General features: G+C 38.0%; 1 protein-coding gene across 4 annotated transcripts in view; it reads left to right on the top strand.

Annotated features, from left to right (window-relative positions):
- Positions 1–25,412, top strand: part of LOC134527318 (glycosaminoglycan xylosylkinase) — a 135,546-nt gene that overhangs the window by 36,119 nt on the left and 74,015 nt on the right. For all 4 annotated transcript variants that reach the window (XR_010074155.1, XM_063359880.1, XM_063359878.1 and 1 more), the window contains one exon: positions 19,564–19,733. Coding sequence is in view for 3 of the 4 variants with exons in the window: in XM_063359880.1 (XP_063215950.1) it covers positions 19,564–19,733 (170 nt within the window). In the remaining variant the exon portion in view is untranslated. The remainder of the gene's footprint in view (positions 1–19,563; positions 19,734–25,412) is intronic.

Genomic DNA, 25,412 nt, shown 5'->3' with positions numbered 1-25,412 from the left:
TATTTCCGAATAAGCATTTTCATCCACCATCATACCCTGCAACTCATTTAAACTATACTGACATTCCTCATTAGCTTCAATTATTTCACACATCTTTAGAAATGCCTTGATTTGTTCCGGTTTTTGAGGCCTACCTTGCCCACTTGATCCTGGACTACAGTGCAGAAAATCTCTGTAATATGCTTGGTGGTATTTGCTTCAGCTGCAAGCAGGCAAAGTACGCTGTTTACACGAATCTCGACTCTTCTCGCCCAATGATCTTTTATTTTATTACATACTTCCAGTACACTGCCTCGAAAATGGAGATTCTGCACAGAAACTATTTTCTTACATCTGTCTTGTGGTTTCTTCCTTTCTTCTTTTTCACAGCAAATTTCGGTACAAAACAAACAGTGACTTTTAAAATCAAATTCTGTTTGTTCGGCACTTCGCAATTTCTTCTTAACAGGTGAATAACTAGTATTTAATAACTGTTGTGAGCTTACCTCTGTTGGCTTCATTGCCGCAACAATGCTGCTTTCCCTGGTATACTCCTTCCGACAATACTTGTGTACGTCTATATACGGAATTTGGTCCAGCTGTTTCCATATTTCATCTTCTCTTCTTATACTGCATTCCAGTAGTTTTGACAGTCCTCTTTCAACGCGCACTATTTCACCAACCGATAAGTTCTTACCACATATTATGCATATCCTATCGTCATGCATGTTGTTTTCAATAAGTGCATAATATTTTACCGCACTCGAAAACGTAAACGAAAACTGAAGATAAAGTGCATAATGTAGTGCTGAAAAAACTATCCTCACTTCAAAAGCCGAGCAAGCAACCGGATAAGCAGCGCGTAATATTTCAGGCACTTACGAATGTGAGGCGAGACACCACTGAACTGAGTCATCACCCTCTGACCGAGACATAACAAAGGTAGCCTACGATTCACATGTCCTTTTCAACATGCCCTAATATTTACCTTCGTGTAACATGGGCTACACGCCCGAACCTTGCCAGAACACTACCAAAGAATTGAAAAAAAAAATTATTTTTTTTCCTGTTTCAATTCAGTACATCGATGATCCTGGTGGCGAAAATTGCAACACGACTGAATGGATCTCATGTTACAGAAGCCAGTGTACAGAAGAAGGAGGTGGAAGAAATTGCAAAAAAGGCATAAAAAGCGAAAAGTTAAAAATATGTCACTATGACATTAAAAAGCGTTCTTATTTTGTATGCAACATCAGGAAAAGAAACATTTGTTTAATAAGTCACGCGAAGAAGACGTATATACTGTGCCACGAAGAAGTGGAAATTTTATGTAAACAATGTTTTCCATTGTAGCGCCTAAAGTATGCGTTTAATCAAAAAAAGTCAAGGGAACAATTATGTGGATATTTTTGTGTTTATTATGTTTGGTCAAACTTTTTATTCTCTATAAACAATAGTAAACGAGTTATTTACTAAAAACCCGTTTTGTGCGCCATTTTTTCAAAATGGCGGCGTTAGCTGAACTCGGATCTATGGGGACTTTTGATATTTCCTTTAGAATACCACTGCAAACTTCTCTACCAAAAATAAGCTTTTTCGTAATTTCTTTTTTATCCCTGCGTATTTTTTGCTAAAATGCCTGAACTAATAACTAAGAACCCATAAATACTGTATAAAACCGGTAGTAAGAATCCCTAGTAACACCCACAAGTTATATTTATTAGCATTGGTCACTCAAATGAATACCATGCCATTAGTACAGGCACTCTTATTCTGTTTGATTAGAGTACTCATGAGCACTTATTACACCAGGTGATAAGAGCTTTTGTGGCCATCAACAAGAATCGACATCAGCCTGTCAGGTAATGTAATTTAAGGTAATGCTATGTCATCAGTAGAGACCACATTTGTTAGTAGTAACACAGAAGTTCTGTATACAACTGCTTGTTAGATCTTTTTAGCATATCCACAGTAGTTGACACTAGCCTATAGACCATCGCTGCTTTTATGCTCACCATGCCATCAATTAAGACAATCTATTACTGTTTGGTTAAAACACAGTTGTACTGTGTTCAACAGCAGTTAAGGAACCTTTTGAATATCCAAGGGGGTTGACAACAGCGTGCAGATATTGTCGTTTAAAGCATACAATGTTATTAGTTGAGATTCTCCCACAAAGTGTGATCAGTGAACACATGGTACTGTACACATTAGCATGTTAGAGCATTTAACATATTCACAGAATTTGACTATAACTGCGTATATGCCATTTAAGTCACTCCCACGCTCTGTGAGTATTTCAAATTATTATTTTATATATTAGCTAGTAAGATACCTTAGAAACATCTGCAAAAGTCGATACCAATCTGTAGTATATTACTTCTCAGGAGAATACTATGCTATCAGTAAGAACACTAAAATTCTGTATAAGCAAAGAACAAACAAAGTATTGATGTCCTATTGCCTGATCTGGTGTTCAACCTCTTGTGTAGATGCTATGCCAGGATGTCAACTATCGAAGTGTGTGTGTGCGCGCTGGTTCACACAAGTATCTTCTCAGTGTTGTGTCATAGCCACTTGGCTGGGCAGGAGCAGGGTTGTGACCTGGAAGGGGTACCCCAGGGCGTTCTAGCCCCCGGGATGCTATAATATGCTATAATACAAATTATTTACATAAAGTATTATGATAAGATCCCGTTTTATTAATGTCACGTCCCTCAGACATGTGTGGACAATGGCCTGGCATGTCCCAACGCAAAGCTATAGCTTATCTCGGGACATATTCAAAATGGTTGCATCACCAATTTTACATTGGTTGACACATAATGAGGTTAAAGTCTGCCGTAGGGTCGAAGGACTACTACTGATGTGCAGTCGAATTCAATGCACTGAACATACGGGTTCCTTAACATGACCACACAACCTACATTAACACTAGATCACAGAGGATACTTCCTGCACATGGCACCACATGACTATAAATTATACTTAAGCACCTGTTTTTTGGTATGCCTCACACAAACACAAGGTACTACAAGCCACACATACAGTAAATTAAAACATGACCATGTTAGTCTAAATACTAGTGCCGCAAAAGTTCTCAGACCATTTTAAATGGAATACTCATGTGGTGCATGTATTGCCTTACGGGTCTTCTGTGTGTAGGCTAAACTGCAAAACGTCTGACGACTTAGCCATTACGGTGAGACTTGGCCCATGATACACATCCAGGTGAAAGTTTTAGAAAGTTTTACATTACTATAAGTCAATTTAGATTAATTGCATTTTTTAAAAATTTTAATTTATTTACCATTAAAATCTGATAATAATTACGGATTCTCAAGATGGTGACCGTGACATAATCCAAGATGGAGAAGTGTTTTTATTCACATTTTTATTAATTTTTTATAAATTTTAATTTTTTCTGAATTTATAGCATAAAAAATACAGATTTTCAAGATGCCACCGTAACGAAAATTGCAACTGTGCTTTTAAATAAAATTTTAAAAAAATTGATTACTTAAATTTTTTTAAATATTAAAAAAGTTTTCCTGAAATTCTAGCATAAAAAATTACGAGTTTTCAATATGGAGGTCGTAACGATAATTGCAACATTGACGTCATAATTCAAAATGACTGCCATGTCATCCTAATTTTCAAAATCATGACCTCGGAGGCTTAGGGAGGCTGTTGATATGGATTCTTGAGTCTCATTCATTATGGACCTTTCAAGCCTTTGGCATTTTTGAGGACAAAAACATGAAATTTCCCCTCAAAACGGGGATTTTGCCCTCGAAGTAGAGAATTTTTTTTGGAATATTTAGTAATTTTGAGCCATTTTTAAGGATTTTTGAGTCATTTTGAGTCCAAGACAGCCACCGTGACGTCAGAGCAATCGGTCATTGACCTGCTTCACTGGCTCCACCTGCGGAAGCATTTCCTCGGAGCCTCATTTGTGCATTACTTTTGGATAGACAAAAATTAATTGTAACAGTTGTTTTAGTCAATATTTAGACAGTTAATCAAAAATAAGAATGAATTCGATAGGGAAGTTTTATTAATTTTCTCATTACAATCACATGTTTTTTCAAGCCCTTGGAATAATGGTTTTTACTATCAAGAATTGTTTCAGACAAACGATATAGATAAAAATTATAAATTTTACAAACAATTTGAATGCAGTTGATAGTGTACCTACTAAGGGAGTTAGGAAGTTTTTGGTATTCAACCCATGTTTATTCCACCCCTTGCAGTAATGGTAGGTCGTATAAACAGTTATTTCAGACAAAAGTTGCAGATGATAATTAATGGTTTTATAATAAATTAGAATGAATTCGATAGTGTACATGGTACGGAAATGATAAATTCTTTAATTCATGTTTTTTTCAACCCCTTGCAGCAATGGTTCATCTTACCAAAAACTGTTTCAGACAAAAGTTTTAGATAACAATTATAATATTTACAAACAATTGGAACAAATTCGATTGTGTCCTTACTAAGGGAGTTATGAATTTTATTTTTACTACCAACACTTTTTCACCCTTTGCACTTATGGTTGGTTATATCAAAAATTATTTTAGAAGGAAGTTTTAGATGATGTTTATACGGTTTACAAACATTTAGAACAGATTTAATAGTGTGAACTTTAAGACAGTTATGCATTTTATTCATACCTCAGTTATTTTCCATACCTTGCAGTAATGGTTGGTCATAAGTAGTATGTTCTGTATGTCCCGTGCCTGGTGCAGGTGCGTGGATGTGAATGGTATCAATAACCGACCGACCTCTGATGCCACGGCGGCCATCTTAAACAATAAATTCCTGAAAATTCATCAAAAATGTCTCAAAATTACTCAAAAACAAAACAAGCCTATTCTGAGGGGAAAATTCTTAATTATTAGGGAAACTTTCCAGTTTTAATACTTAAAAATATCAACAGCTTGAAACTTCCTAAAAGCAGTGTAAGACTCCTAAAAGCGAGCCGCACTAATGCACTGAGATCAGGACCTTCATCTCGGCCATCATCGTTGCAATTTTCGTTACGACCGCCAAAAAAACTCTAATTACTGACCTAAAATTCTGAAAAAATCGGTTTACTTCAAATTTTTAGTTACTTAATTGATTTCGGCCCTTGGTTCGATTTCCAGCGAGTTTAAAGTTTTAAATTATTAATAAAAATTTTAAAAATCTTTATTTTAATTTAATTAGAATTAGAATAAACCATGCTTACATCACACCCACCAGCATGAATTCTAGAACATTGCACTTTTCGTTGTGGTCGCTATCTTGGATGTGTATGATGTTATCGTTGCGCTTTTCGCTACGGCCGCCATATTATTGAATATCTGTATTTATAATGCTAGTCGATGCTGTCAATGGTCAAGGTCAAATGTTCAAGTCAAAGGTCAATGCCAAAAGTCAAGTTCAGAAGTAAATTTTAAAGTCAGTATCAACCAAGATGGTTTCGTGACATCACAATCCATTATGGCGAACCTGGCATCAAAATTCAAGTTGGCGTACGTGACTTCATTATCCCAAATGGCGTAATCCAAGATGGTGGAATCCAAAATGGCTTTGGGGTCAAGGTCAAGTTCATAGTCACATTCAAGGTCATCCAAGTTGGCCGCCGTGATGTTACAATCCAATATGGCGGACTGGCTTCTTGTCCTTGCTTCTTTACTCGGATCTCTATTGCTATACTACATATATATTTTGTAAATAAATTAAATGTTTTAATATATAAATGATACACTTTGTAGATGTTTAAACTTTTTAAAAAAATTTTTTGACACTATGGTTGTCGTTATTATTTGTGATTGGATTTTTAAAAATGTAATTTTTTATTGTTTTTATTTTAAAGTAGGGTATGTTATATAGAGTTTGTTAGATTGAAAATAATGCGTCCATTTCTACAGTATTAAAATATTTTATTTGATCTGTGTAAAATAGTAACATTTGTTATTTAATATTTTTTGATACAATTTCAACATAATATTATAATTGTAGCAAATATGAAAAAATAATATAGCAAAATATTAAGTTTTCACATTCAGGCAGTTAAAAATGCCTGTGTATGCTTTATTGAGCCAAAATACATTAGCGGTGTTAGACCTTACCTCAGGGACTTTGCACTAAAATTGTCACCTCTGGTGTTAGGGTTAAATCCCTGCCACTGGAAGCTCCAGTTTCATGTATTAATAATATAATCTGCTAGAGTGTGTTACCATCATCGTTGTTTTCAGTGCTTCGTACTGGGAGAACTTATTTAACATATTGCACATAATGTTTTTTTCTCGAGTGTTTTACTGCTATATTGGTTTATTTTTACCAGGTAGAGTGCAGTAGTGTCAATCACCAGATCGTTTGCTATCATAGCATTCATCGTCTTGTCGGCCATCTTGCCCAACATCTTTAAAATTCATAAATATTAAACTAAATTTAAAAAAAATATTATTATAGTTATAATTTAAAAATGACCTATTAATATTAGTGGTGGACGTGATCCCGAAATTCGGTATAAATGTCGGGGAAAAAACCATTCCCGAACTTCGGGAAAATAATTTTTCTCTTCGGGATAATACCTCGGGGAAAACAAATTTTTTTAAATCGTAAAAACCTTCGCCGTACTAATTTTTATATTATAAAAATGTGTTTTATATACATACGTTCCGTAACAACTTCGTATACGTATTAAACGAACAAAGTACAAAGACATCACAAAAAAAAATTACATATTATAAACATTAACGTAAATTCAACACTCGTTCATTAACATATTTTAAAATAAATCTCTGACTAAATAAATAACTCAATGTTGAATATTATTTTTAAGTTTGGCGAATGTTAACGTCTTTGCCGTATTTTTAGGTTATAATTTGTCTTGAAAATTAACAAGAGCAACAATAAGCAGTTTTGCCAAACGCATAATATTTGAAACGCTAATAAACTGAAAGACGCCATCTTGGTTTCACATGTTTATGCCATTATAAACGTCTTTCATAAACATCAGAGGGTTTTACGTTTTAGTAGTTGGTCATTATGTAAGAATGAAAGTGAACAATTAAAAACAAGTGGTATTTTTAAAGTACGCGAGATAATTATTTCCGGTAAATTTCATTTAATAAAAAAAGGGTAGATTATACACTTGTGTGAATGATGGAGCCTGGCATTCCAGGCAGTAGCAAATGTGAACCAGGTGTGTCTTCTGCGCCTGTTTGGAAGTTTTTTTAAGAAATTATCAAATAACAAGTTGCAATGTACTTTTTGCCCTTCTGTCCTGAAAACGGAATATGGTTCCACAACAGGTATGCACAGACACTTAACACAACATCCGAAGGAAAAAAATTAGTTGGCCATTCTTCAGGAAAAATACACATCTTTCAAATTATCAAGCATAAGTGAGAAAAAGTCAGTTAAATCAGATTTACCAACAAATCAGTCCAAGCTAGCTAATTTTGTCACCTGGGGTATTGACCACCCCAAGCAAAAGGCTTTGACAAAAGAAGTAGGTAAATGGTTAGCAAATGGTTGCCATCCATACAGCATTGTTGACAAAAGAGGCCTAAAAAATGTTTTAAAACTGGCTAAGCCTCTGTACAGTCTGCCATCGAGCAAAACATTCAGCAAGAAAATAATTCCAGAGTTGTACTAAGAAACTGTCAACAGTTTGAATGCTAAAATAGGCAGTGCCATTTCCACTGATTTGGACTATAAATGTGGATGGTTTATTAAAAAAAAATACTTAAAAATACACACATTTTAAAAGTAAATATAATTTTCTGTGCATCAAGCTAAGAGACAATTTACTGCTCTTGCTCCCGATCCCAATCCCAATCCCGAAAATCTAACGTATTTCCCGACCGAATCCCATCCCAAAGTAAAATTTCTATTCCCGTCCACCTCTAATTAATATAGTGATTTTTGGTTTGATCCTTGGTAAGTGAAAAAATATAATGTAGACTCAATAAAATGCTAAAAACATTTCGTTTATTTAAATATGTTGAAATATCTCCAAAGCTGCTTAAAAATCCCCCATACATTCTCCAGTAAGTCACCAATGTCATATTGGCACAATCTTGAAAATTAATGTTTTCAACCGAAACAAATCGTAAAATATTCCAAAAATTATTTTTAACATATTACCGTATAATATATTAATTAATTTAATCGACTTTTATCCCTGCTAGGAAAAATGAAAGCCTAAAAATCATTGTTAAAATTGATTTTTACCCATTACCTTTTGAAGAGCATACTGATCATCCTCATCAAACAATTATACTGACGTCGTCCGGGCCTGCGGCCCCTTTGAGCCCGATATGACACCGCCCAACCACCGTCTCATTTCAAACCTCCCGCTCGTGCGTGCGTGTGTGCGTGTGTTTCCAGCCCAGCAAGAGGGCGCCTAGCTGCAGTGCGCCACACCCCTAAGTATGCTAATTATTATTGTAACCCTTTTTCTTTTATTCTTTTGCCCCAGTGTCTTGTTGCAGTTGAATCATGTGTTTCTCCAATTTAAATATTACAATTAAATATAAAACTATAGACGTTGCCCGGGCGGACCCGAATAGGCACGGACTTGGACGAGGGTAGAAATGTTTTAGAATAATTCTTAATAACTACGTAAACACTAATGTATTTTAAAGTGCCAGTAATTTCTATATAATTATTAATGTAATCTACTATTTACTTAACTTTCGCCGGGGCACGGAATCGCAGTGTGTGTAACGGTCATTGTGTTCGGCGCGAAGGGCGCCATGTTGCCACCTGCAAACCATGATCTCAGCCCAGTCTATCTCACCCGCCAGCCGAGGGCGGTCGTGTCGCTGCCTTGAGGCGACCACGTGCATGGCTCGCCTTCTCACTTAAAAGCCGATTCGTGCCCTGGGCATTTTTATCAGTTGTACCAGTGAAGGAACGTGTACGGAAATAAATCGTGAGTACAATAAACTAATTAACTGTGTTACGTGTCTTTGTGTTCGGGGGACCACGTGGGACCCCAACCTGGTCGGCGGCGTGTGGGACGCCCTGAGAACCCACTGCGTGTTAGAAGCGTGCCCGACGCTGAGAGCGGGCTTAGGTAGGGTCGAGAGCGGCGCGTTCAATATCCAGAGGGCCAAGTATCTCGCCGCACACGGGCCACGTAACGCCCTGGGTTAGAGTCTCTCGCCGGGTCCACGTGCCCACTCACGTGGTGGCGCCCACTCATTTGCTCCGATAATTTCTCCATAACACCGTACGCCCTCAATACAATTGTTCAACTGAAACAATATGTTATTGCCATTACACCTATAATGGAGATGGTATTCTGTGCATATTATGACTACTACAATACCAACTGCAAGTATATAGCACATGGGACCTTCTTTTTCAATACTTGGCATACCTTTCAAAAAAGACATGACCAATGTCGAGCACATAGGACGAGAGTTTCTAATCTGCCAGGCATTACAGTACATGCATTACCTAACATGATTTACGATTACTGTAAGATGTATTACAAGCAAGTTTTAAAATACAATACCAATATACAGAAAAAAATATGTTTCTTCACCAATCATATTCGAACAAAGACTCCTGTAGTGACCATACTCAACATGCTTTATGCTTACTGTAACACTTACTAAAAACATAATAAAAAACCCTTAAACCACTAAATACAGGTACACCACTAACCATAATTCCCCATACTATTGGTTCTATTTTCGTATCCCTCCAATCGTATCCTTTTATTCGTATCCCTTATAACATGTTCCATTGTATCCCTCTGATCTTATCCCAACGTCCAAACATGTTCGTCCAATCGTATCCATTCAATTGCACAGTACTGATCGTACCCCAACGTTTTCCTCTGATCGAATCACATGATATCCTTCGGATCGTATCCCATCGTATCCCTCCGATCGTATCTCATCGTATTTTTTACAATTGTATCTATCATATCCCACCGATTGTGTTCCATCGTTTTGTACTGATCTAAACTACTCCTCTGTTCATTTTCTCAATGTATCCTGTGCCGGAAATTAGGCATTTCGTCACCTTTTTTAATTTTTTCTATAATTTTAAATTTTTTTGGGTTTTCTTATTTTTTTAATTATCTGGTTGTTAATGGGGGTGATTTACTTTTGTTAGGCCGGTGTACGCCACGGATTTAAACTTTGTGCCAGTGGACCGAAGCCCCTTCCCAGGGGCCCAATCTGATATTTTGCTGTCTAATGTGGACATGGTCAGCCCGGTTGAGATTTCTCTCGCCTGCAGTCATGTCCCGAGTTTGTAATTTTAATTCCCTGCATGACCAAAACTGCATAGAGCAGCTTCTGGGCTGCGAGCGGCTACTTCTCAGAGAGCTGCTGAGAGTAGTAAGTCTTGTCACAGACACGTATCCCATGGACGGTTGTTCCCAGCTTCGTTGCGCCTTTTGTTTCCCCCATCCTTCCCCCGTTGTTCTGAGAAAGCCAGGAGCAGTGACCTGACATGAAATTAGCCAAGAGACCTAAAGAGACCTCCGCGAAACCTAGCGGCAGAAAAAAGCAACTTCACCCATGGTGGCCAGCAAGCTGAGAGTACGCTCATGACACCTGGCGGCGAGTCAGTTCACCGCCTCCGTTAGTTCCCCTTTACACCGCCAGAGCGCAGCGCCGCTACGCCTTATGGCCCTATGCTTCTTCCTCCCGACCTGTAGAAGTCAATTGTTCGTTGCCTTCGTTTCGGTCCGGTAGAGAGCGCGCATGTCGTGTTCTTGTCACGCCCGCCTCGGACTCCTTCGGAAATTTTCGGCCTAGAATCGAACCTCCCCACTCCTTTGAACCGGGGCCTCACCGCCCGATTTAATTAGGAGCTTTGTCTGCCCTCGTGGACTCAGTCCTCTGATCGCGGCTACTGACCACGTCTTCTCGACGTCCTCTGCGCTAGGAGGTTTTTCGCGGGAATTGCGAATTCGGGTGCAGAAGAGATGTAGTCAGTTGCTCTAAGGGATGTGATCCCATTTGTTCAGTAGTCGGTCAGTAGTAGTAATTAGTTCAAGTCATGTCTCTAATTTTTAAGTTTGAGTGTTTTTTTATTTTTTTTTCCTAAATTTTCGGCTTCGTTCGCGCATCCGCGTCTTCTCGGTCCACGGCATCCTGATGTCGGCGCGAGACACCTAGTGAGCTCCGAACTCTACACCCTGTTTGGTGAGTAATCCGGCCTTTTCCCCCACATTCCCGTTTGTTGGCCTTTTGCGCCGATGGTGTAGGACTGTCTGGAAGCAAGTCTAATTTGTTTTGAATTTGATTTGGTTTTCAGACAGGGTCGAAGTGCTGGAGAGACAAATTGCTCCCAGCTCGTGGTCCTGCACCTCCACTGCGGGTCACGTTAGAAGAGATGTTTCCGCGACCCGACGTTATCTTTTGAAGACCCGGGTGGTAATGTAAAATCAACATACCCCCCCCTTCCCCCACTTTCTAGCTACTAACTACATTAATCGAATGAATAGCCTACCAGCGAACAGTGCTTTCCTCAAGAATATGTAGAATCAATAAAACTAATCATCGATGTAATAATTGGACAAATCAAATTTTGGTGTGATACTTATAAATTTTTGTTTATGTAATTGTTTGTTGTTAAAGATGAGTATGTGTTGTTATACTAATATAGGGCCGGCCCGTTCTCGAAAAACTTAAGTATATAATTAATATATTAATTGGGAAACTTATAAATGCCAAATAAAATGAAAACAGAATTCATTATTTACATTTTTAAATAAAACAGGGAACCTATAGACCAAGCTACTTGTGTAGTGTTAATTTATTTATGCTATACCTTCTTCCCTTAAACGATCCACCAGCTCCCCAGTTACTTGTGTCAGGGAGTTCCAAATTGTCTTGTTCTCCACCTCGTGCCACCTCTGGTCAATAAACTTATTTTTCTTATTATTCTTACCCAGCAAGTTTCCAAGGCTCTTTTTAATTAATTTAAAATAATTTAATTTTGAGGCACGAGAGGCGTTACAATCCTGCTGAGCCCAACCAGCCAGTTTATCCCGGCAATCCTTCTATTGTTGTATCCCAATTCATTCAAGCAAAGTATCCAAACAATCCTTCTGTAATCATATCCTATACAGGGTGTATCAAAATTCATGTTGCAACGCTTGAGGGTAGAAAGCTCTTATTATTTGCAACCATTTTTGCCAGTAAACATGTTGCCGGAAATGCGTAGTTAAGCCCCTGTAACTCCAGAATGAGTCAGCGTAGGCAACCCGTTGAACTTTGTGCGAGACAGAAGATGCTGTGGTGAATTACGTGTTTACGATGCTGGGCAGCGCTCGAGATGACTGTACAATGTCGAATGCTGACCCCCGCTCCTTTTTACTTCCGTTGGTAGCGCCCTCACCTCTTTTCTTCCGTTCGTGCCGTGCCATAGCACTGCGCAGCGTGATGTCGCAGTGTGTTTTGAAATCACTGGTGGTCTGTCGTTGACTGTTATGTCGTACAAGGAAACTCGTGGTGTCATTTCTTTCGCTCTGGTTCTGAAAAGGGCGACATTTTAGTGGAGCTCAATGGAGTACACGTTTAGTGAGTACACGGACATGCTGCTTGTTTACGGGGATGCTGGACAAAATTGACGAGCCGCCCGTCGTATGTACGAAGAACAATATCCGGGTCGTAGGATTCCAGCTCACACCATGTTTGCAAGACTTACTCAGCGAATGCATGGTACTGGTACATGTGCCGTCACAATATCAAATGCTGGTGCTCCATGCAGGGTTCGTACTCCCAGTTTTGCAGATGTACTTCAGAGATTTGAGGAGAGTCCGGATACAAGCACAAGGGCAGAAGGTTCTGATATGGACGCTGACAAAATTGCTGTTTGGCGAGTTCTTCATGAGCAACTCTTGTACTCGTACCACCTTCAAAAAGTGCTACACATGGGTCCGGCGGACTATCCTCTCCGCATGACCTTTTCTCGTTGATACATTCGAACAGAATTGAGGAACCCTGAGTTAGCGGTTTTATTCAGCGATGAAGCCAAGTTCACTCAAGACGCTAATCTCAATTCGCACAACAGTCATGTTTGGAACTATGTCAATCCGCATGCAATGTGTGTTACAGCTCGCCAGGGACCTTTTTCAGTTAATGTGTGGGCTGGTATTGTTGACGGCGTACTCATCGAGCCTTTTTTTCTTCCGCCACGATTTACCGGCGCCGGATATCTCCACTTCCTTCAGAAAGAACTACCAGGTCTTCTTGAAGAGGTTCCATTGCATGTCCAATGTGTGATGTGGTACCAACATGACGAGACACCACCTCATTTTTCCCTGCAAGTGCGAGAGTATTTAAACCAAACATTTCCAAACCGATGGATTGGACGAGCGGGCCCTGTCGCATGGCTGCCAAGGTCACCGGACCTAACCCCGTTAGATTTCTTTCTGTGGGGTTATGTAAAAGGGCTTATCTATGCTACGCCAGTAGAAACGGTAGAAGAGCTTACACAGCGAATCATTGAAGCGTTCGAAATCATAAGTTCGACTCCACACATGCTCCAGCGTATACGTGAAAACATGATTCGCCGTTGCCACCTTTTTGTCGCTCAAGGTGGGCGTGTATTTGAGCCGTTGCTTTAGGCTGTCACGTTGTTAAAACGTATGCAACAATTTCAATGTTGTGAAACAAAGCCGAAGCTGTGATTGATTTCAGAGTGAAATTAAAATCTGTGCCACGATTAAAAAGGTTATTTCTCTACTCGAACGCACGCACATCCACAACATAACACTGTAGAATGGGTTGCCTACGCTGACTCTTTCTGGGGCTACAGGGGCTTAACTATGTGTTTCCGGCAACATGTTTATTGGCAAAAATAGTTGCAAATAATAAGAGCTTTCTACCCTCAAGCATTGTAACATGAATTTTGATACATCCTGTATATTAAAGTATGCAAAAATCATACGATAATTAAATCACAATTACAAGCAGGGCTTAATTTGATAACACGAAAAGCTCTTCTTTTTTCAAACATTAACTCTGTACAGGTATAAACTGAAAAATATACATACTTTCACTCGAAGATCTAAGTATTCTAGTGTTTTCTTTAAGCAAAAAAATACTTTATTGTAGGCATGTAAGATTGCTATTAAAATTAGTCATAATTTATTAATCTTAATTTTTTGCTATCATATACATCATTTCAAATTATTGTGTAATTTTTCTTCTTTAAATCTATCTCCATGTTTCTTTAGTGATTTATAAATTTTTGACATTTTTTAAAGTCAGTAGAAGCTAAGCAAAATTATTTGGATCTTTCCACGGTGTGTAATGAATCTCTTCTGCTGCTGTCATCTTCCTTACATGTTTATTTTTAATACTTTTAAAATAAATGCATGTTTCTGTATCTTCATGATTATCCCCAGCCTCATAGTCATAATTATCTTTATTATCCACGTGATCATCGTTGCCATCATAACCATTATCACTAGCATTCATTTCAATTTTTTTTATTGCTAAAAGATTCCCTTTTTTTTTTTTGGTCTCAGAGCTTCTTCACAGCCTTCTTTCTGTCTTGTCAGATTCACGCTCTTCTATAGTGTTCTAATTTGATGTATATCTGTTATTTTAATTTCCAGCATTATTATTTAATCTTTTAACCCATTTAACAAAAAATTAATTCTTAAGAAATATAAACCTTTAATTTTTCAACTTATCTTAGGAAAATTACCGACATTTTCTTTCTGTAGTGTGACAACTTGCTTCCATTTCTTTGATGCAGGAATATCATTATTTTTCTATGTAGACAGTATAATCCAAGTATGATGATTTTTGCCTATTACACATAGATTCAACCTTCAACCCAAACACTGACTTTTTTTCATCAGACAAAAAAGTGTAAGGTGTTCATCTTTTTTTTTAAATTATATTTTTGCCAAAACTAAAAACATCCCTTTTCACACCCTAGCATTTTCTGCAAGCACTCTTTGCACAAATGCCTTTCTCATGACATTGAGCATTTTTGAATTAGTGAACACAATGTGGAAGTACTTATATGTATGTGGTGAAGATGGCACTACTGGTACTTTTTAATAACGCTGACTATTCGTGATAAATCATCGTATGCTTCTTCATTTTTTCAAATAGAAAATTATCAATCCAAAGTCGGACACACTCACTAGTGAAAAATTGTTTTCAATATTATGGCCCTTACATGTATTATATTTCATCCGTGAGACTAACTATTTGATAAAAGAAATATGTTTTAAGTAGTTCCGCTTCTTACTAACAGATTACTTGTTATTTTGAAGTTTGTATAGGTATTTTTATAATAGTATTTTGTAGCTTTTTGGATTTTTTTTTAATTCTTGGTTGATTATTTGGATTTTTAATTTGGCGGCTAAAGTGACATCGGCTGCTTACTAGTGGCTGGTAGGGACTTTTAAATAGTGTCAGGGATATTTCATTACATTTAATTAAATAAATCATCAAGTTTTTAGTCTGCATTGCATTTTTTTTTCACTGACCAAAGATTCGAACCAAGAACTGGATTGTACTGAATAAGTCAATATATTATTTGGTACCTAATTTAAAAATAATATCCCCCCCCCCCTCCAGATTTTGGCTAACAAGTATTAAGTTTTCAAGATGGTGTTTAAAATCGTCAACACGTGAGGGAGGGGCTACGATAGCTGTCGCTCTGGTGATTAACACTACTGCACTCAAGCTTGTAAATATGGCGGTAACATACTCTGGCAGATGTATGCAATTTGCGATCCTAGTGCTCCTAGTAGCAAGCATTGTAAACAAAGATATTGGTAGCGTGCTCTAGCAGACAACATGTAATTCATGACTCTAGCACTCCTAGTAGCAGGCATTTATATTAAAAGATAGTGACCTCCAACAGTGACAGTGGTGCAATCTAGGAACAAACATTATAAACAAGATCTCTGCATCCAACAAACGAAAACAAGATGGCTGATTGTTATAGACTCTAGATATTGGACCTTCCTAAAATTTTAAAGGTGGCTAGGATCAAGGTCATCCTTGATTGCAGCTGGGATAAAGGTCAAAGTCATCTACGATAATTTCTAGGGTAAGGTCAAAGGGCACCGAAGATGGTAACCATAACATCACATATCCAATATGGTGGCCAGCTTCACGGTTCCATATCCATACTGTAGAGCTCAGTAATCCATATACATAGGGGCCTGTTCTTTTCGCGATCGCGATTAAACGACGATAAACGCGAAATCACTGTTAAATACAGTTTTTACGCGAAATCGCCATAACACAGCGTTTTTACACGAAATTTTGTATTAAAACGCGAAATAGCAGTGTTTTTACGCGAAATTTAAATACTGGGTAAAAGACTTGTCAATGGTAAACAAACACCGCAACATTGCCACCACTGAACATTAATCATAAATGCACTAAAGCAAACAAAAGCTTACACACGCTTACGTTATAATGTTAAACCCAAAAATATACTGTAAAAATACGCAAAACTACGGCATTTATTTTCCTTTCCGGCATAATGTTTGGATAGATAAGACAAACAGGCGAAGTTTTAAAGCGTACGCACACCGCTCGGGGCACTGACGTCAGCTTGGAACAGCGACACCGAATAAATACAAAAGCAAGCAGATGATTGGGCGAACGGTGTTTGGAACAGCCTTACGTGAGTGGCCATATCACGTCAGGGGGGGGCGCTGGCATATAGTTGGAACAGCGTCGTAGTATCAAGAAGATTATCGGGCGAACCAGGTAGAAGCATTTTAAATTGCGTTAAAAAGCGGAAAAATTTAAACAAACATTAATTTTCGAATGGTGTGACGATGATGATTAGTTGGCCAACAGTTTTTATAGATTTTGTTGAGTCGTTACCACAACGCGGAAATACCATAACGCCGAATGTCAAAATTGACCACAACGCCGAAATAACAACTGAATGAATTTGTGTGTGTTTCTTAAATGTACCTTAATGCCGAAATACCACAATCAAACCAAACCTAACCTTACCTTACCTTACCTTACCTTACTTACCTAACCTAACCTAACCTAGCCTAGCCTAGCCTAGCCTAGCCTAGTCTAGCCTAACCTAATCTAACCTAGTCTAACCTAACCTTTGTGGCAGCCCTGTAATGACATTTTTCGGCGTTGTGGTACACAGCAGTTTTCTAGCTGTCGTCGTGATTAATTTGGCATTTCGGCGTTGTGGTGCGTCTTCGATTTTGTTAAAGGGATTAATAGTTTTCCAGATTAGTTTATGAGAACAAACTAATAATCAGTGTCTATATCAAAAGTATTGTCATATAAATATATGTAACCTATTTGTTTAGGGTATTCAGTAATGAGTAGGTTCAAGTAAAATTTTAATTTTAGCACCGCTTTTGTGTTTTAAAGTGAATTTTAACACCGCTTTTGGTAATTTTTAATGACGAAATCTGAAAATTTTATTTACCACTTTCAGGGGGCCCTACATATACATAAATGCTTATAAATATGCTTTTAAAAAATTATTAATAAGTGTCAAAACCTTTGCTTACAACTTTTGGAACTACGAAATCATTGTATTATTAAAATACTGTTGGCAATAAGAATGCTAAGACTACCACTTGTTATTGCATTAATTATAATTAATGGGAATAATGATACATTTAATGCTGGTTATAAAACCATTTAAGTTAATTGTAGTCCACAGAGGTGGAAGGAGCACAATTTTAGGTATTCAGTTTTTTGGTACATCTTGTGGATTGTTAAATAATATGAAAATAATTTAATCATTCAACGAATAACAGTAATGTCTGATTTTTTTTGCATTGATTAAGTGTTTACAAAAATGATTATAAAATATTTAATTTTTACTAACGTTAGTTAAATTATATAGAACTTTAGAACTATCAACTCTGCCCAGTTTTAGGTTTTTCTGGTATGGTTTACATTATTTCAAGACTTAGCTGCTTGTGTGCTCTAGTTATTGAAATAATTCTTTCAGGGACACATCAAAAAAAGAGCAGTAGAATCTGTGAGCATTCTTTCTAAATTGCGCGTCTCCAGAAGCCACAGAGAAGCATGAATGAAGCAGCATGGAAGAATTTAAGGGAACCAACATGGAGATGAAAGCTGCAATATTGGAACCCCACAAACCAAAAAGTAGCAGTGGTTGAAGCGAGAAAATTTTGTAAACTAATGCTGGTGAAAAACCCTAAATAATTCATTATTGGATTAGTTCTGGACGATAGGGTTCACATATTGCTGTTGGGAATATCTTGCAATCACCCCATTGGAGACTGGAGAAGACATAGATGATCCAAAGAAAAGACAAAAAAAATACAAAAATAATAACCTAACTCATTATATGACCAAAAAATCATCAGGGATGGAGCTAACTCCCTATCTTTCGCAGTACATCCCTTTAACTTCTCAGTGACACCATCCAGAAACAAGACGAAAGCAAGAGCAGTTGGTCAAAATTATCATGAGATTTCAGAGAGACTGCCGAGAGAGTGCTGGCAAGTAGCATGGTTAATTCGCCGCTAGAGCCGAGAAAGAAGTGGAGCCTGTAGTTAGGCAGAAATATGTGCAAAGAAGAGAAACATAGTCATACGTGGTCGGAGCAGTAATTAAGATGTCCGACAGATAGCAGAAACAGCACAAAAGTAGGTATAAGGGTGTCTTCTGACTATTTCAAAATTTGCCCAACAAATTTTGTTGGGTGTTTGTACAAAAATCTCTATCTATGCCAGGTTGTTTCGGGGAAGGAAGGAGGAAATATCTTACATGTCTGGGTGATGGGATACGTGGGACTTAGCTGGCCATGCTCAGGGAACTCTTTTGGAGTGGGATGGGAAAATAAGGGGGGGGGGGGGGGGATAGAATGTGAAATGCTAACACCTTGAGAATGAAGCAACATCATCTTGATGTTTTCAATGGGGTGTTTCGAAAGGCACCGTGCACCAGGCACTGGGGCATACTCCGAGCGCTGTGCAACTAAATTAGGGGGTGTTTGCAGCCAATATAACATGTGTAGTTTATCATACATGGCAGCTTACGAGGATGGGGGATCGTAAACAGGCAAGCTAGTAGCCTGTGAAGGGAGAGGACATAACCGAGCCAAGTGACATGCATGAAAACAAAACCATAAATGCCCCAGCACAAATTAAACAAAACAAGTTGAAATATGATGTTATAAACACCAAGTGAAAATCTTAAATAATATTACAATAAAATAAAATCGGGCCCGAAAGGTTACTGATAACTGGCATAGCATGAAGCAGATTTTTTTTGATTTTGGCACTTCAGATTGGTGTCTTGCGTAGTAGTTGCTGTGTGCGTTGGGTGAGCACAATGAAAATTTGAGTTGTCCGGGGTACAAATGCGTTCTACACATTCTGTTTTCCAGAACAGTGCCAGTGTCAGTGCCAGATTGTGTGTATACACAGCATTAATTCTTGTTTATGTGTGCAGTGGACGAACACGGAGATTGTGCTGGCCTAGGCACATCTGATGGGCAGCATTATGCACACTTTCTGCTCCTCCAGAATATTGCACACTGAAACAATCTAGTGTACAGTGCTAGTGCCAGGGTGTGTGTACACACAACATGCATGCTTGTCGCTGTGTGCAGTGGGTGAACGCGAGGGAGGTTATGCCGGCCTGGGCACCACAGCTGGGCAGCATGCTGCACACACTCTGCTCTTCCAGGATATTGCATGCAGACAATGCTCTGCAAGGGACTCAGCTCAAGCTGATACTAACGCTTGCCGGCGGACAGAGGGCCATCTTCAAGCCTCAGTGGTGGGTGAGGCTCGTTTCTTTTGTTTAATTTGCAGTCATTTTTTGCCCAAATTTTTTCTTACTTCAAAGTTGCCGGCAAGGCAAAGTTTCACCATCTCATAGAAAGGGTGTTTTTTGTTAATTTTTTGTGCTGCAGTTTTATCTGTATTACAGTATGTGAACCTCTTTAAATAGGTTTAAACTCTACCTGAAAAAATATATGGTTTTTATATGTTTTTTTTTTCAAATATATTTGCCTTTGTAAACTAATGTTCACATCATAATTTTCATCTACAAACATGATTTTTTTAAGGGTATCTCAACTGAAATAGCATCTTTATGTTTTTGGTGGATTCTTTTGAGTTTTGTTTATACTTATAATTTTCAAAAGCAACTTATTCCGAAATGGTTTAAATGCATCAGTGCAATATGTTGTTAGTAAAAATAGTTTTTTAATGGATTTGATTTACTAGCTTTTATGTATGCATATTTCCAAGAATCATATTATCTAATCACGTCACCACCATTGTTACCCCCGAAAGATGTTAATATAAAGCAACTGTATGCATCCAGGAAAAGTTACAATCTAACTTCTGTCGTTAGGGGGGGGGGGGGGGGGGGGCGGTTTCCGGATAGACTGAAACTGCGTAACTTGGGCGCCACCACGTGTAGGGGCACGTGGACCCGGCCGTAGACTCCTGGCTCGGGCCGTGACGTGACCCGTGTGGGGACTAGGCTCGACTCCCCCTTTGCGCAGTAGCACTAGCGGGCTCTTAAGGCGTCCCACACGCCTCGGGACTCAGAAGATTCCGCACGCGGCCGCTCAGTGAAACTCACAGAAGTCTAGGGAAAGCTCTTTATTGATGTCGAGCGGCACAAGGAAATAAAATGTTGCATAAGTAATTACGTGAAAAGAGAGTTATTAACTAATACACTGAAATAACATGGCAACAGGAATATTACACCGGCTTAAAGGCCGAACAGGTCACCTCGTGGCCTGGCCTCGAAAGTTCGTTACGTATTAAGACAAAATAAAATATTCAACTGGATTTAAATAATAATGTTAAAGAGCCAACCTCCCGGGGTAGACCCCGAGGAAAAGAAAAAGGTTTAAAAAATAATTACGGAGCGACGGATGTTACCAGATCAGTGAAACTAAAATTAAAGTCGACGAGGTGCACGCAGGCCTTCTACCCCAGGCGGCGAACGGAAGCTGACTGACGAGGCCATTGCATCATGGCCGCCAGGAAGCATTAAGTTCCCGTTATGTTACCAGGTATCCACCTGGTAACATATTAACTTGACAAACCCTCTTAAACACTAAGAAAAAGCTGACCACAATGATTTATCATTCCCAAACTTAACTTATTTTTAATTAATTTGTTAAAGTTCAAAAAAGTATTTGCGGGTAGTTCCGGGTTTTGTCCGCCTGGGGCGCTGCGCCATTCTTACTAACTAAAAACTTAAAACATAAACACTTAGGCATTTAAAAAAAATGTAAATAAAAGGTTTACATTACAATTACTTATTATTTTAATTAAGTTTTTACGGGAATGTGGCACTGAAGCTACTGCCTCTTGCAGGGCCAAGGCTCACACGCACACAAGCATGCACTTGGCGGCGGGAGGTTTGAAACAGAGGGTGGTGATGGGTGGAGAGGGGAGTGGCGACGGCGTGGGGCACATCGGGCTTAGGGGGTGGGTATAGCCCCGGTCAACGTCACTTCAAATGTAATTGATTGCAAAATTGAGATCACTACATCAAAGAATATGCCTGCTATAACACACCCATCCTTGTAGTAATTACTAAAAAAAGATGGCTGCCTCCAGTAGACGAAAACAAGATGGTGGCTATGTTTTCATAATCTCCAGCAGACGATGACAAGATGGCGAACTTGAAGTCAGAATCTAAAAAGTTGTTGTAATGTCAGATCCAAGATGGTTGACATGACATTAGGATTCAAGGTGGCGGCCATAAAGAAAATTGCAATGTTCCAGAATCCAATATGGCAACAGTAACGAAAAGTGCAACGATGATGCCATACACATCCAAGATGGTGTGCAAATGCAAAGTGAAATGTTAGTGAATGGATTGCTCGATTTCAAGATGGCAGAATCCAAGATGGACATCAAGATAGCGGGCACTCTGGTTAATTAATTACTGCACTCTATCGGGTTAAATTTAAACTAATATGTTAGTAGCATATTCTAGTAGAGGAAAAAACAAGATGGCAGATCCGAAATGATGTCCTCCAGCAGAAGAAAACAAAATGGCGGACGTGACATACTGTCTAACACTATATTATTTGTCATTTGTAATGGGAGGTCAGTCTTCAGGTGGCTTCTTTGGAGGAAGGATTCATCACAATGTTTTAATTGAATGACTTCGCCGGGTTTGAACTAATGATTCCGAACTCCATTATGTGTGTTTTTTAATTAAATTTTTTTATGAATTTTAAAATTTTTCCCAGTTTTTGAATGAAAATTACGGATTTTCAAGATGGCAGACGAGATGTCACAATTCAAAATCGCGGAAGTTCTAGAATCCAAGATGGCACATTTGACTTTGTCAAGATTTTTATTTACATTTATTTAAATTGTAATTAAGAATTTTTGAAATATTTTTATTAATAAATTACATGTTTACTCTCGCCGGGAATTGAATCAAGGATCGGGGTGGATGGAGTAACTAAACATATGAAGTAAACAATTTTTTTATATTTTTGGAAATTTTTCCTGAATTTTTTGGTAAACAAATTACATAATTACAATTTTACGGTCAAGGTCATGGCCTCAGTGACTTAGGGTGGCTTGCTTATGAGGAATTAAAGTCACTATGAGGATTTTCAATTTTTTTAAAGAAAAAGTATTTTGAAGCAATCCGAATTTTGAAATTTTGATTTTTGACTATTAAAACGAGAAATGTTCCCTTATACTGGAATTTTTCTCTTGAAATAAGGAAATGTTTTTATTAATTTTGAGTCGATTTTTTTAGGAGTTTAGAGGCAATTTGACAACAAAAATGGCCGCCGTGACATCTTCAGAAATGTCGATTCTAAGGCAGCAGACACCGCTGCCACTACACTTCGACTCCATGTCCCAGAAAATAAACTATACTACTGATATTTTTTTTTATACAAGTTATGTGTGTTGATAATAATATTAAATTTACTCAAGATCTCACCTTGAGTTGAATTATAACTGTTCCTTACAGTAGTGTTGTGATGAGAAGAATATGCATCAATACAAACAAGAAAATGTAGTGTAACCAATCTCTGACAGAAAATAAAATAGACTTATGACAGTACAATTTGTGCTATAAAATCGACACACATCATATACATTCAATAGTTAATAGTTTTATTTATAAAAATGGCTAACTCAATTAAGAAATTAACATTGAATAATTTGCAATAACAATAAACTGTATTAGATAAAAATCACTAAGTTATCTACACAAACGTTCAGTCAAGTCCACTGTGAATACAAATGACAATCTTAGCTTTAAGTCAGTGTGTGAATTAAAATATTACTATCACATTTTAAATTTTATGTAGTTTCAACTAAAGAAGAATTAATTTTTCTTTTAAACTTTAGTTATAACATCACTGTTACACAGTTTTTGAATGATAGGCATGGCGTCTTGTAACCACTACTAATAATGGAGGTAAATGGCAAAAGGCAAAATAAGGGACTTACAGTGTACACGTATTTATAAATTACGCCTATGTACAATACTTTCTATTACTGCCCTTTTTACCTCGCTAGCTTACACATTTGTAGCACACTCTGAGCATCAAAAGAATGATGGTTGCTATCTCTGCTACCTAATACTCTACGATTATCTACAGTTCTTTTCCTGCACATTATGCTATTTCAGTCATTGATTCAAGAAGAAGGTTTATACATATAAATTGGTACACAAACATTCGGTTCAAATATATGCTTTCTGATTTGTCCATTTGCTTTAGCACCACAGTTCCAATCACAAGAATCACAAATTCACACATAATACTAATACAAAACATAAAATTATCAAATTTACTATATTTAAAACTATAATTACTGCTGCAATTAATGTTTATAATGCAAAGTGTGCCACCAATTAGCATTTTTTTGCTTAATTCTAAGTTTAAATTTTGAACAATTATTTTGCCTGTAATTTTTGTTGCTAAAACTTAAACTTTTTCCGCCTCCTGTACATGCCCATTTAATCTTTGTCAGACTAGTTTCCCCAATTCTGTTCCCAGCACCAGATCTAATTTTTGCCGTGCCAGTGTAAGTCAGACTGTGTTTCTTTTTATCTCGCTTTTACACACGGCCGTCGCCTGTAATTCTCCTCCGAGCCGTGACAAGAACTGCTATGTCCTGCAAGTTATTAGTGCAGCTCAGTTCTGAGAGCCAGCCTTACGCGAGCGATTTCAGACACGATCACGAGTCGTTTTGCTCAAGCCCTCGTCACATCTCCGGACTCTGCTGAGAGAGTTTCCCACTACCCTAGCACATTTTCTAACACCCCTTTCTACTGCCTTTCCAGGAAACCATGCCCTGTTCACTGACCGGCCACCAACCCCGGCCTGTCTCAAGGTCTCAACACTAGTCTGTGAATGTACCGCCTCTGCCCTCTCGTGGCGGAATTGCGAGTTATTTCCCCTGGGTGTTTGAACGCCTGCTAAACGCCTGCCCCCTGGTGCCTCATGCAACAAGCAGTCCCCGTAATTCATTTCCAAGCCACCAGAGCGCTGCACTAGACCCCTCCATAAGCCCCGATGCTTCCGAAGTTGCCTCGTGGGAGTCAATCTTTTCTTGTTTTGGACACCCCTCATAGATGCACTTATATTTAGACGAAATCACTTGAGTTATTATTTTTCCTTTGAAACTAAGTCTCCCAAAGTCATTTTAAAGGGACATTTAAGTTACACAAGTGAACAAGATAGTATGTGTAGCAATTGACACATAAAAAAGTTCATATATTTTTTGGGTCAACATCCACTCGACTTCATTTAGTGTGATGATTTTAGAGTGTCTGTTTTTTTAATTTCAGCATAAATTCTAGCATATCAAGCAAAATAGTTCATAAACATAAACAAATACTGTTTGTAAATAAATAATAAAATATCAGTGCTATTGTTTTGGCACAAAATGTCGCTTCTTGTTGAGTTCAAAAACGCGGCACTGTCATATCATGTGTACAAGTTACAAAATCAACAGTTAGTAAAAGTTGTTCACTGCTAAAATTACCCTGGAAATCATATTTATGGGTCAATAAGAGCATAGTCTAGCTTTGCCACATACTTTGAAGATCTAGATGTCTAACGTCTCAGCAACAGGAAGAGGGGTAAGTGCGAACAAAGGCACAACGGTAAGTGAAGCAATGGACAACAAGGGTGGACTGTTAGGAAGGGGCTAAGTTTCACAACAATGTGATGTTGTAAAGGGACCAGCATGATACTGTCCAGGTATTGGTGGCCAATTTTAAGTACTGTTCCACAGCTCAGGTGTTAGTACCCGCAGTTTTCACCCCTGTTAGGAGCAGTGTAAGAGTTTATAAAATTAAAATCTTCAATACTCAAAAAATCTACACCTATTTCCTAGCAAGGATCTTTCAGCAAAACACATGTGCAAAAAAAACTATACACAGTTTAAGGGAGTGTTCCAGTAACCAAATAAAATGTAGCAAAATCGATTTTAATAGCATAAA

Source organism: Bacillus rossius, chromosome 1, assembly GCF_032445375.1.
Source record: "Bacillus rossius redtenbacheri isolate Brsri chromosome 1, Brsri_v3, whole genome shotgun sequence".
Classification (NCBI taxonomy): domain Eukaryota; kingdom Metazoa; phylum Arthropoda; class Insecta; order Phasmatodea; family Bacillidae; genus Bacillus; species Bacillus rossius.
Note: the sequence above shows the minus strand (reverse complement) of the source record. Positions and strands in the feature narration are given on the sequence as shown.